Source organism: Phascolarctos cinereus, unplaced genomic scaffold (genome assembly GCF_003287225.1).
Source record: "Phascolarctos cinereus isolate Bilbo 61053 unplaced genomic scaffold, phaCin_HiC Scaffold_7;HRSCAF=346, whole genome shotgun sequence".
NCBI lineage: Eukaryota > Metazoa > Chordata > Mammalia > Diprotodontia > Phascolarctidae > Phascolarctos > Phascolarctos cinereus.
Window position 1 is genome coordinate 32,026,348 of NW_027556180.1, and position 14,191 is coordinate 32,040,538.

The 14,191-nt window shown below is 40.1% G+C and overlaps 1 protein-coding gene across 10 annotated transcripts in view; it reads right to left on the reverse strand.

Annotated features, from left to right (window-relative positions):
• TNIK (TRAF2 and NCK interacting kinase) overlaps window positions 1–14,191 on the reverse strand; it is a 415,562-nt gene that overhangs the window by 41,893 nt on the left and 359,478 nt on the right. For 7 of the 10 annotated variants that reach the window (XM_020980386.2, XM_020980405.2, XM_078147460.1 and 4 more), the window contains 3 exons: window positions 9,065–9,162; window positions 8,163–8,186; window positions 2,217–2,401 (listed from right to left, as the gene is read on the reverse strand). In XM_020980386.2, the coding sequence (XP_020836045.1) occupies window positions 2,217–2,401; window positions 8,163–8,186; window positions 9,065–9,162 (307 nt within the window). The remainder of the gene's footprint in view (window positions 1–2,216; window positions 2,402–8,162; window positions 8,187–9,064; window positions 9,163–14,191) is intronic. The other 3 variants (XM_020980396.2, XM_020980388.2, XM_020980402.2) reach the window with 1 other exon arrangement.

Sequence of the window (14,191 nt, forward strand, 5' to 3'; positions counted from 1 at the left end):
CAGATTTAAATTCAGAAAGATGAGTCTTTCTCCTCCTCCTCCTTCTGCAGTTAACTAGAACTCGTTACTCAGACGTCTCGCCAAATTGAGGTACTCCAAAGTTTGAAGAGGAGTTACCCAAAACATGAAATTGCTCCATCTTGCATTGGGATCACATTATTAATATCATATGAGGAGCAGCCATTTTATGCAATTCTTTAAGTAAACTCTGCTGATTTTTAGTTACTTCACTAAAAATAGTACGCCAAAATTATTTCTAATTCAATTTTTAGTTTATTTCCAGATCCCAATTCTCCCCCTCCCACATCTGCCCAGCTTGTATTGAGAAGGCAAGAAAAACAAAACTTGCTATCAACATGTAGAATCCAGCAGATAAATTCCCACACTAGCCTTGTCCAAAAAAAAAAAAAAGAAGAAGCCTTTGTCAGGTATGCCAAAATATTGTTGTTTCAATTAGATATTGACAATAAAAGATACAAAAGGGTGTGGTTGATCAGGTGCCAGGCCTGGAGTCAGGAAGATTCCCTTATCTTCCTGAGTTCAAATCTGGCCTCAGACGCTTACTAGTCGTGTGATTCTGGGCAAGTCACTCAAGCCTGTTTAGCCCAGTTTCCTCGCCTGTAAAATGAACTGGAGGAGGAAATGACAAACTACTCCAATATCTTTGCCAAGAAAACCCCAAATGGGGTCATGAAAGTTAGACATGACTGAAAAATAACTGAACGAAAAAAAGGACACAAATAGCTAGCTTGTTTAGTAAGAAATCAATTAATTATCTTGGTATTGTACCTCCATGCTTTTTATACATTGCATCTTGGTTGGAAGGGGTGAAAGAGTCCATCTAGAAAAACTCAGAACTGAAAACCGAAGTCCTTTCCACAGCTTACCTCCCTCTACTTGAAGACAGAGGAGGAGGTATGTCCCCTCTGAGTGGAAGGGGGCAGGGGCACTGACCAACTGCAGGGGCTGCCCATCCCCCTTCTGGAATGCTTTTAGAAGGTTTCCTTACATTAGCCCTAAATCTACCTCTGTAATTTCCAGCCATCACTCCCACTTCACAACTCTGTCAAGTGGCAGCCTTCCATATACATGAACACAACTGTCATATTCTACCTTAATCTCTTCCCTAGATTAAGCATCTCCAGCTCCTTCAACTGATTTACCCATGGCCTTTACCATCCTGGTTGCCTTTCATCTTATTAAAGCCTTTCCTAAACTATGATGCTCAGAACTGACCACAGGACTCTAGTTGTGGTCTGAACTATGTGGAATAGTTTCAATGACCACCTCCCTAGCTCTGGGCACTATCCCTCTCCTAATGCACCTCAAGATCTCATTCTTATCGGTGGGTGCCATAGAATATTCTTGACTTATTCTGAACTCGGGGTCCACTACAAGCTTCAGATTGGAAAATGGAGGACAAGGGAGTTAAGCAACTTGCCCAAAGCAACATATGTCGTAAGCTTCAGAAGCAGGATTTGACTTCAAGTCCACTGACTCAGTGCTGCCCAAATGTAAGACATATATACTGGGCTGCCTGAGGTCTTAAAAACAACACCCTGAAGATCTAGGTGGTGATGACTCCATGTTGGGGCAGCCAGGTGGCACGGTGGATAGAGTATTGGGCCTGGCGTCAAGAAGATCTGAGTTCAAATCCTGCCTCAGACATGCACTAGCTGTGTGAGCTTGGTCAAATCACTTAAGCTCTATCTGCCTCAGTTTCCTGAAATATAAAATGGGGCTAATAACAGCACCCACCTCCTGGGGTTGTTGTGAAGATCAGATGAGATAATAATTGTAAGGGACTTAGCCTGACATATAAAAAGAGCTATATAAATGTTAACTATCATCATTATTATCAATTATTTCTACCACAACATGAAAGGAACAGCATCCTCCTTGACAATATTTTAGTCCCTCTCCGTTCTTTCAGGTGTGTCTTTGTTAGATATCATAAGGCCTTTTCAGTCCAAAGTCTCGGTTTCATAGTCACCTGCATAAATGATATGTGATCTCAGAGCTCCTGCCTACTGAAACACAAACATCTGAAAAGATGAAAAATTTGTAAAAATGTGAATTTCTTAGAAGAAGCAAATGTAGGCACTTGACTTCCAATTCTTTGCTTTTTTTTCTTTCACTTCAGAGACATAACCCTCTCTTCACCCAAATGAAAAGCAAAAGGAAAAAAAAATAAGGCAAACTAAAAGTCCTCTTACATGAGCCTGGGGATGTCACTGACAGGCACTGTCCCATCATGTGTCTCACTTTCTCCATCTTCTTCCTCCTCTTCACTGCTTTCTGATTCCTCACTGGAAGAAGAATAATCAGTCACCTTCTTCAGGGGCCGGTTAGTTTCCTCAATTCGGAGTTCCCTTAATTCTTTGGCTAGTGCAGTCAGGTCCTGCAAAGAAAGAATTGACCTCCATGTGAAACATGTCGGGGCCCAGAAAATGACCTGAACTGTTCGTGTCTCACTGAAAGCCAATGCTGTAGCATGAGCAACAAGGAAAGAGCTCTGGAGAATTGTTAACAAACATAGTGACTGGGCTAGAACAAAGAGGAAACCATGTTTGTAGAGTGTGAAAACAAAGGAGGGAGAGATGAAACAAATTTTATATTTACCCCAAATCAACAGCTCGATTATGACTGCTTAGCTCTAAATATCCATTTTCTAGATGGGCATCAAATACATGATTCTTTTGTTTGGGAAAAAATGAAGTTTCGTTACCATCAGAGTAAACTGGAATATATTGTGGGACAAGAGACACTTCCCTCCCCAACCCTTTAGGGCTATAACTGAGCTTCTCTTGGGAATGGCTTTTTTTCCCAAACGTGAATGCCATGGTACAGAAAGCAACAAGATGGAACTGTACTTAGCAGTCAGCGTTCCATCCATGATGATGACCAGTATAGAGTGGAAGAGCCATGAGAGACCACGAAGCTACTTGGCCCCCACCAAGCCTGAGTTCTTTAAATTTATAGACACCGCTTTGATTTCATCAGGAGGCAAAGCAAAGCGTGCCTTCAGAGAAATGGAATAAAGATTCCTTTGTTTCCCCAATGAAATCCTCTAGAAAAGCCTGGCTGACAGTACCTAAGTGAGAAGGGTAAACACAAGGTTTTCAAAAGATGGAAAATTATCCAGTTGACCATGATTCTGATGAAACCATGTGGCCTGCTGTGAAAGTGTAGCGTTTCAATAGGAGGGACATTGCAGGCAGTGTGTAGAGGTTGGGGGGAAAGTATCTATTATCTAACATGCTTTTAGAGCAATGCAAAAAAAGGGAAGCAAATCGGCAAAAAGCATGATCATTCTGACTTGCATGGGCCAGACCGCCTATGGAACAAGGCATGCAAACGATGGAAGAAGCATGATTGCTTGTCAGTCTTACCATTCCTCCCTATATTAGTGACCGATGTAGGCACCATTGTATTCGGTCAGAGATCAGGGTTTAGGGAGAAAGAAACTCATTGAGAAATTCTCAATTTTACAATTCCCCTAGGGCCATATTCTCTCTTCATTGCAATCCATGCATGTGCAATTGGCTGATCTAATCATGTGTAGGATTGCTGTAATGAAGTCCATCTGAAAACGTCTTAACATTCATCCCTTTGGTGTTAGAAGGGATGGCATTTAGCAACGACATCCATTACCACTGGATATAGAATTTCTTTTTAAAAAATCAGTGAAAACATTTATAGGGTGAGTGCTGTTATATTTCTTAAGATCGAGAAAATAAAAGCACTGGGGTGGTATCTTTTGGTTTGAGATCTTAGGATGGCCAGGTTTCTAAATGATTCAGCTATATCCTTTCTAATTTCACATCAGTGTCATAGAAAGCTTTATCGATTCCCCAGTTTGCTCTGGAGACACACTTACATTGAGATGCCCCACAAAGTGAAGATTCTAGAAGGAAAGCCCAGAGGACCTGCCAGATGAGGTGTATCCTCAAAACAGTTCTTTAAGGAGCTCAGTTGTATTTAAAGTCAATGGCTTCTATTTCAGGGAGAACCTACAGCAACATGGAAGGTCATTCATGCAAATTGACCTCTAGCTCTTCAGGTCATGGGCCAAATAGAAAGTATTCCCACTGAAGATTGAGGAGATTTTGTTTTTTGAAACAGTAACTCAAAATTAGAAGGAGCATCAGATGTCTTCTAGCCAAAACCGTAGCTGAACAAGGATCCCCTCTACAATTTACCCCAGAAGTGGTCATCCAGCCTTAGCTTGGTGATCTCCAGTGGGAGGGGGCTTACTGTTTCCCAGGGTAGTTGGTTCCATTTTGGGATAGCGCTGATTGATAGGAAATATCTCTCTATATGGAGTCTAATATCCCCTTCTGCAATTTTCACCCACTAGTCTGCCCTCTTGATAACTCCCACTTGCTTGTCTTTCTCCAAAGGAGGAGAAACTGAAGGATCTTTAAGTGAATCAGAAAAATGTATTGAAGCAGTACAATGTAAAAGGGAAGTATAATGGAGGAGAAGATCCTCCAAGTCAATGCTATATCATAAAATAAGATTACAATCTGTTGTTTTTGCTGTTTGACAAGCAGGTTAACCCTATGCTGAGTTTCAGAGTATATAAAACAAAGAGAGAATATGGTTTTAAAGAGTTTACCTACAATGCCAATAACCATACGAGTCAACTGGAATAACATCAATTGCCAGGACAGTCAATTATTTAAATCTGTTCTAAAATCTTTTCCAATGTTTGGTGTTTGTCAAAGTTGAAAAATCAAAAACTAGTAGAGTTTAAAAAAGGACCTCTACTGTTTAAAAATATTCTTTTTCGTCACCCAGAGTCTACTAATTTAGCACACGGTTTCCAAGAACTCCTGCCTTTTCTTAACATGCTAGTTCTTTTAAAATTGCAATTGAGGCTGATAGTTCATAGAAGCAGGCACTGGGAGGGGGAAGGGGCCCTAGGTCCTGGTCATCCTCTCATCGAAACTCATGATTTTAGAGCAGAGGGAACTATGGTCCAGAGAGGCTAATTTATTCACCCAAAATCATAAAGATGACAACGCTGGGATTTGAGCCTAGATTCAATGGCTCTCAGTCTGGCTAGTGTTCCTTCCGTGATACCACATTGGTATTGTTCTTACAATTTGAATTTTCTCCTTCCTCACTGTACCTGGTAGTTTGGCTTCCAGGCTAATAAGAAATCATCTTTGGTAGAACACCAAAAATCACTATAGGAATTATTTTACAGTTTTCCTGGGAAGTTCTCAGATTCCAGTACCAAGCTCCCTGTCCTCCTTCCTCCTGACCCCCCAAACACATTTGACTTCTCAATGCCATCAATCTAGCTATTTAACCAAAAGTTTGTGTGCTCAAATCACTCTGAATAGTATCTTCAGACCAGTTACAATAACAATGCGACGTGGGATTAACATCGTGGAGTTAGAGACTAGATGTCTAATTCTCAGACACTTAAATTTTCTCCAGATAATGAGCTGTTGTAGGTTTTATTGCTTGACTGCCCCAGGCTTAGGGCAGGGAAAAAAGGATTTGAAAGAGAAATAAAAGTGTTATTTAATAGGAAAAGGATTTGTGATTTTATTATTGACTCAGGGGAAAATGGCAATTAAAGGTCTTAGATAACACAATCAATGCCATGTAGTAGTTTTTAATTGTAAAGTTGTCTTGATTTATTCTTTTATAGGATCAATTTGGTGTTACTTCCTAGACCTCGTACATAACTAACCTAAATCCCACCTAAATAGGGGCTGTTTTAATGCCTTTCTATCTGTAAAATATTATATCAGTTTGTTCAAGCAAGATGACCTGTATTTCCTTTATGTCCTTAGATAACTAGGATACACACACACACACACACACACACACACACACACACACACAAGGTGTGTGTAGATTACATTATTTTTACAGGAAATTTGAAGACCTTGGCTAAGATGCTTTGTCTCTCTGGGCCTTAGTTTCCACACCTTTAACAAGTAGGGGCTAAACTGAAAACCAAACTCCAGTTCTTCAATTCTGTTACCATCCTGATCCCTCACCACGAAGGCTTGTGTCTCAGGGAACCCCGCACCATAGATTTAATGCTATGAATCATTTGTGGCAACTCAACATTATAAACTACATAGACATTAGTTGATTGAATTATAGATTAGTATCCCACTAAAATGAATGTCCCTGAACTAAATGAGCAGCAGGACCATTAAAAAATAATCAAAAATAATTCCTTTTGTTCCTGAAAAATGAATCAATTATAATTTTTGCATTACCATTCAAGATGATTTTGTTTTGCCCATTTTTGAGACTTTGATAATAAGAAATTACCTTGTTATTTCCTTTGAAGCTGTTTTGTATCTATCTTCATGTGTACAGGCCATTTTCCCAGTTAGATCCTCAAGGATAGCGAATGTTTATGCCTCTGTATCCTTAGCATACTGCCAGGCATATGAGAGGTACTTAACAGGCACCATGCTTGGTATGTAAGAGTGCTTAATAAATACTTAATGGATTGATATACCTAATAGTTCCTGAAGAAGATGGCTTTTTTGATGTTGGTCAGTGATTCAGTCCTATCTGACTCATGACCCCATGGGCCATGCCACGCCAATGTTGTCCGTTAGGTTTTCTTGGCAGTAATACTGGAGTTGCCGTTTCCTTCTCTAGTTCATTTTACAGATGAGAAAACTGAGGCAAACAGGGTTAAGTGACTTGCTTAGGGTCACAAAGCTAGTGTCTGAGGCCAGATCTGAACTCAAGGTTTTCTTTACCCTGGGCCCAGCACTCTATCCATTGAGCCATCTAACTGCCTCCAGGTGGCTTAGCTGTTAATGAACCAATACCAACAATTATGAAGGCGAATGCTTCCAAGGGAAACCCAGTAATCCTGTGCTTCTAATCTTTGGGATTGGTGAAAATGATATGCAGAGGGTCACCTACCTACCTACCTTCATTCCTTCCTTCCTTCCTTCCTTCCTTCCTTCCTTCCTTCCTTCCTTCCTTCCTTCCTTCCTTCCTTCCTTCCTTCCTTCCTTCCTTCCTTCCTTCCTTCCTTCCTTCCTTCCTTGCAATTGGGGTTAAGTGACTTGCCCAGGGTCACACAAGCTAGTTAAGTGTCAAGTGTTTGGTCTAAGGCCGGATTTGAACTCAGGTCCTCCTGACTTCAGGGCCAGTGCTCTATCCACTGCGCCACCTAGCTGCCCCAGGTCACCTTTCTAAAGGTGGTAATCACCTGAGCCAGCCCCCTAGAGTCACTAAGTTTTCCCTGAAGCACACACACAGAGCAATTTTATTAGTAGCTGGAGTGTTGAAATATATATGTTGCTCTGGAATCCCCTCAGAGGAAAACTGGTTAGCACTATTAATCAATTAATGAGCATTTATTATGTGCCAAACGTATTCTAGGAGTATAGCATGTATGTTGAGTGCTGAAGTACTTTTTTTGTCCTTAAATCCAAGAAAATTGATTAGTGCTCTTAGTCAAAGAGCATTTATTAAGTGCCTACTAAGTTCTTGGCATAATAGTGTATATGTAGGGATAGGTTCTTAATGAGTGTTATTGAGATGGTACAATGTACTCTGCTGAGACACGGGTGGAGACCTGATATCTTCATAATCTTTACGATCTACAGCTTTATCTCTGTTAATCACCCAGTGGAGGATGTGGTAGGTCAGAAGCAGGCATGCTTATCCGTAAAGGTCAGATGCATACAACATGCCTCTCCAACATGCCAGAATCACTCAGGACAGAGATGAGAGGAAATCACTGCCCCATTTGACCACATGGTCCTCGGCAGGGTGAAAGGCTCCATGCCCCTCTAGCACCTCTAACTCCATGCATCTCAGGCGTCTTCCCAAGGCCCGCCATCTCTGCTGAGTACATGCAGATCGAAACTAACAAACACCACCAGTTTCTGTGAATCCAGTTATGTTCACTTCTATCTACACCTGACAACAATGGGAGGTTCTCATGTTGGTTTCTGCTTGGTGATTCTGCATAAGGATTTCTGCAAGTCAGCTATTTGACCTTAAAATGATACTCTTTCCTTGGGCAGACTTTGCTACCTGAGGGAATGAGCTTTAACTCATTTCTTCTCAGTATCACTATTAGCAAGATCACAAATTCATATAGTTATAAACCACCCCCTTTGACCATGACCAAGTGAAATGAATGTATCACTAACCTCATCTATGGCTTTCTTATAGCTCTGCGATAAGTGAAGATTCATCAGCATCAGAGGAAATAGATTGGGACAGAAAAAAAAGTTAGAGGAACACAGTTAGGAAACAGAATCAGAACAGTCAGAATAATGGTGTTGAATTACAAAGAAAAGGATATGAGAAAACAGCAACGCATGTTAAAAACACAACAGCAAACTGATTTTAGCACCGATCTTAGCACCCTTTGAAGCTCAGAAATATAAACCAAACAAGAAAGGCTTGGATTTCATTATTTTGCCTGAGAAAATTTCAAGGAAACCAAGAAGGTACATGGAAACTATTCCTAAATTAAATTCAACTGTTTAGCTATTATCTCTGTACTCTGTTTTTTGTGAAGTGACTTGCCAAGTGGGCAGTAACAGGAGCAAAAGAGGAAGAGATTGTTCTGTGATTTATAATCAGAAATAAGCAAATCAGGCAGCTTTTCCTCTGTCTATTCATCTTGAGGATCTAAGGGCCAGAGATCGCATGGACAAATGAAGCCCAGAGATTATTCCTACATCATATTTTGGCCAAGACTTTCAACATCCTCCCCAATCAAACCTTTTTTGCCAGAACTACAGAGGAGAGAAAAGGAATAATGAGGTTTTTTTTCCCCTTTTCATTTCCACTCTCTGATAGACATGCTAATAGGTTAACAAAGCAGGAAGAAGTAATCGACAACAATGTTAGTTTCTTGACTTATTGAGATGGGGTTGATCTTATGGGCGCTCCTGCTCCCACACTTCTGATGACTTATAGGTACAGATTTTAGTTTATCAGAGAGAGAGGGAGTTTCCTCAACTACTCTTTTGTATGAGGGAAGGGAGAGACAGGAGAGAAGAACAAAGGGAGGAGAGAAAAGAGGAGGAAGAGAAAAACTCACAGCTGGTCGACCAGGCCGGGTGATGTCCCGTGATTCTTCTGGCTTCACCTTGGGCGGTTCATGAGGAAGCACAGGTGATCCTTCAGATTTCATGTTAGCTGGGAGAGAAAAAAAGATAGAGAACAGGGAAGGTGGTCCTGAAATGTTGGGTGGCTCATACCTTCAGTACAGACAATTGCTTAGATGATTTTTCTTTTTCTCCTTTTTGTCAATGAATATTTTCTTGAAGAAGGATAATATTTTCTCAGTAACAGACAGTTAGGTGGCTCAGTGGATAGAACATTGCACCTGGAGTCAGGATGACCCAAATTCGAATCCAGCCTCAGAAACTTATTAGCTGTGTGACTCTGGGCAAGTCACTGAACTGCTATTTGCCTCAATTTTCTGCTCTGCAAAATGGGGGTGATAATGGCATTTACCTCACAAGGCTGGTTATGGTAAGCATAAATGAGCTAATATTTGTAACTCTGTGAACCTTAAAATGCTATAATGCTATTAAAATAATTGCTATTGATAATAATAGCTTCATGTGGCATTTTAAAGTTTGCAAATTACAAATATTTTATATGGAATGCTATATAAATGCTAGCTGTTATTACTGTTACCAAGAGCTAACATTTATAAAGGCTTCACCTATGTAATCTTCTTTGATCCTCTCAACAACCCTGTGAAGTAGGTATTATTTCTTTCCATCATTATTTACAGATAAGGAAACTGAGACTGAGAGAGATTAAGTGACTTGCTCAGGATCATACAACTAGTAAGTCTCTGAGGTAAGATTCAAATCCAAGTCTTCCTGACTCCTAGAACAACACCACACCACCTAGCTTCTCCCTTCTGGCCAAATGACCGAAGGTTCCAATTATGGCTCTTTTCCAAATACTAGGACTATGTTCATGTGGTTCTAAGGCACTCAGTCAATTTGGAAAAAAAAGAGGAAGAATCCAGATCTGTAGGGGGGAAATTGGACAAGTTTGTTGATGGCATCATGGCAACGAAGCAAGTCAAGATTCTCTTCAACATTTCTGACTCAAACATCCACCTATTGAGAAAGCTGACTTACTCTTTGGGGATGTGTGGGGAGATAACGCTTCTATTATTGGTCATGGGAATTATCAGCTGTGAATAGTCTATGTTTAAAGTCATTTTAGTCTCACAGAACTGAAATACTAAATTCTGAAAAAGCCCTTGCATGTCAGGTAGAAGATGAGAAAAGGGAGGAAGTCTGATGGGATCTCTGGTATCTGAGCCATAGCAAGTCACAGGGAGTGAGTGGACAAATCTGGTTCATTCCTTTCCTGAACTCAGGTCCTTCCTTTAGGGCTCTAAACCCTTGACCCTGTGATGACAATTAGTACTGTTGGTGGCAAGTCAATTTGTCCTGACCTCAGTTTCCTCATCTGCAAAATGAGGAGGTTGGATTAAATTGTTTTTTTCTAGATGAAAAATTATGTTCCTAACCCATGGAATCTTAACCTTTCTTGTGTGTTGGGGACCCTTCTGGCAGTCTGTTGAAGCCTATGCCCTCCTTCTCATAAGGTTTTTAAAGGCACAAAATAAAAACGCAGGATTAGAAAGGAAAGCAATGCTACTGGAATCCAGTTATCAAAATATTTTTTAAAACAAGTTATGAGCCTCTCTCCTAAACCATGAGCCTAATCATGCCACTCTCCTGATCAAAAATTTTCTGTGGCTCCATAGTGGCTCTAGGAAACACAGACACAGGCACAGACACACACAAATTCCTCAGCTTGGTTCTAAAATTCCTCAGCAACCTGGTTCCCATCTACTTTTCCGACAATGGCAGAATACTTCCTTTTTTGTGCTCTATATTACAGCTAATCCCGGTGCCTGGCTGTTCTTGGGCTCTGTCTTTGCATAGGCTTTTCCCCGCACCTAAAATGCACTCTTTCTGCTCACCTCTTAGAACCCTTAGCTTTCTTCCAGGCTCAGCTCAGGGAAACTCCTTCTCTTTGAAGCCTTTTCATGTCCTCCTAGTTGGGAGTGCCCAGTCATCTCTAACTGCTTTATATTTACTGAGTGGTTTGCTGTTGTTCAGTTATTTCAGTCATGTCCAACTTCACGATCCCACTTGGGGTTTTCTTGGCAAAGATACTGGAGTCTCTTTGGATATTGCCATTTCCTTCTCCAGCTCATTTTACAGATGAGGAAACTCAGGCAAACAGAGTTAAGTGACTGGCTTAGGGTCACACAACTAATAACTCCTTAAGGCTGGATTTGAACTCAGATCTTCCTGATTCTAGGCGTGACGCTGTATCCACTGAGCCACCTAGCTGCCCTACTAATAAGCAGAAGACATAAATATGAATGTGCTCTTTTGCTAAATAGAGAATTCTATTTTATAAAAAAAATCATAGAATCATAGATCCAGAGTTATTAGGGCCCTCAGAAGACTAGATTAAATCCAATCCTCTCAGTGGTAGATGAGGAAACTGAAGCCCCAGGTGGATCAAGTGACTTGCCCAAGATCACACAGTTACTAAAGGTCAGAAGCAGGACACGAATCCAGATCTCTGGACTTAAGAGTCATTTATCTCACTTCTCCATCATATTGCCTTCAAGTGAGAAGAGGGTATGTCATCCATGATGACTCTCAGTTATCCATGCTGGATGGAAGCAGAATCACTACTGTACATCACTATACTATACATCATTATACTATACATCACTATGCTGTACAGAATCCTACCTGTGTTGATGCATTAGGTTGATACCTAAGTGAAGCTAGAGTTGGCATTGGAACTCAGCTCCCCTCCCCTCCTCTCCATTCTCCTCTCCCTTCCTTGCCAACCTCTCCTCTTCCTCCCCTCTCTTCTCTGTCCTGCCCTCCTCTCCTCTTCAATTCACCTTCATGGAAGTAGCCTTGAACTAAACAAAAGCACCTATTTTACTCTTCAAAATGAACCTGAAGACTCTTGCTATCGACCCACTTCAGTGGGATGTTCTTAGTTAAGTTGTGATTATTCTAAATGAAGATGCCAAGGAAGGAAGAAACACTGGTGCATTTTGGGTGGCAGATTGATTTATAATTAAATTTAAATGAATCAAACGGCACTGAAGAAGGGACTGTCCTTTATCTCTTGGAAAAATTACCTTGTGAAAAAGGTAATTCCGAGAAAGGGAAGTTTGATTAACTAGAAACAATGGATTGTCACACATAATTAGTCAGACAATATTAAAGTTTTTCTCAGGCTACTTCATTAATGAAAACCAAACAGTGATGAATGACTTAAATTAAATGTCCAGAGATGTGATTTAGTTCTCCCCAACAGGATTTACGGGAACATTCAAATAATTAATTAAAAAAAAAAGAATGGGTCTAGTTCTATGAATTTTTAAATCCCTGATCAAACTCTGTCTCTAGATAAACACAACATATTGTCAACTATACTTTTAAAAGTTGAACTGATTGTATTCTTTGCAGGATCCAAGCGTTTGTGTCAGCAGCTGGTTGTTACCAGTCATTCTTGCTGGGGCTGGAGACTGGAGGAAAAGTACTGCTTTTGTGTCAGCATTGAGAAGCTAAAGGGGGAGTTAAAGCTGCTGGGGACTTGAAGTCTGTTACAGTTATTCCGTTTCCAAAAGAGACAAAGGCTGGATGACCATGCTAGGAGTCTTTTATGGTGGGAGATTCTTTTCTAGGTAGGGATTGTGCTAGACCGCCCCAGTGACCCTGCCAAATCGGTGACTCAGAGGGCTTGTTCTCACTGGCAAGTGATTTCATATCGTAGTTTGCCAGAAGAAACAATTCAGCTCAACATTTCTAAAACTAAAACACTCCCTTCCCTTAACAGTGTTGAGCTTTCTACACACACACACACACACACACACACACACACACACACACACACACACACATACACACATACACACTCTCTCTCTCATACACACATGCAAATACACATATACACATATATATATACACTCACATACAAATACACATACAATATACATTCATATACATACTTACATACAAATATACACACTCACACACACATATATACACTCACAAATAGACACACTCATATATAAAAATATATACAAATACATATACTCACACACTCATATATACACACTCACATGCAAACACACACACATACATGTACTCACATACAATTACATACACACCCACCCAGAGAAACATTCACAGAGACACATTCATACATGAACACACATATTTACTCACACACATACATGGATACACATATACATGCATACACACATTCATTCACACAGACTCACACACACCTATACACATTCACATGCAAATACACAGTCACATAAACATATATATATACACACACATACTCATGTACAAATATACATGCTCATATATATACACTTACATACAAATACATACACTTACACATCCACACACATATGTACACATAGACAAATACACATACAACATACATACATACACTCATATATAGACATTTACATACAAATATACACACTCACAAATACAGATATACTCATATATAAAAATATGCACATATACATACACTCACACACTCATATATATACATATATATACATATATATACATATATATATATATATACTCACATGCAAAAACACACATACACGCACTCACATACAACTACATACACACTCACCCAGAGAAACATTCACAGACACATTCATACATAGACACACATACACATGGACACATACACACACGCAGACACACGCTCACTCACACAGACTCACTCACACACTCATGCATACAAACCTAAACTACCAGAATCTAGAATTTCATAGCTCAAAGGAAGCTCAGAGACCATGAGGATCTGATTCATTTTATAGGGGAGGAAAGTGAGACCACAACTCTAGAGCCGGAAGGGGCTTTAGAAGTCATTTAGGTCACAGAAGAAAAATGAAGCCAAGAGAGATGAAGAGAATTGCTGAAGGTCACAGAGGTAGTATGAGGCAGAGCATGGATTTGAATCCAGATCTTTTGACTCTACATCTACCACTGTTTTGCCACATATCCCAGTGCCAAGTACACACTCAATAAATGTTTTTGCATTTCATTCATTCACTCCATCTTTGATATTCTTCCTATTAAACCACACCATGCCACCAAAAAAGAGCTGGTTTTTA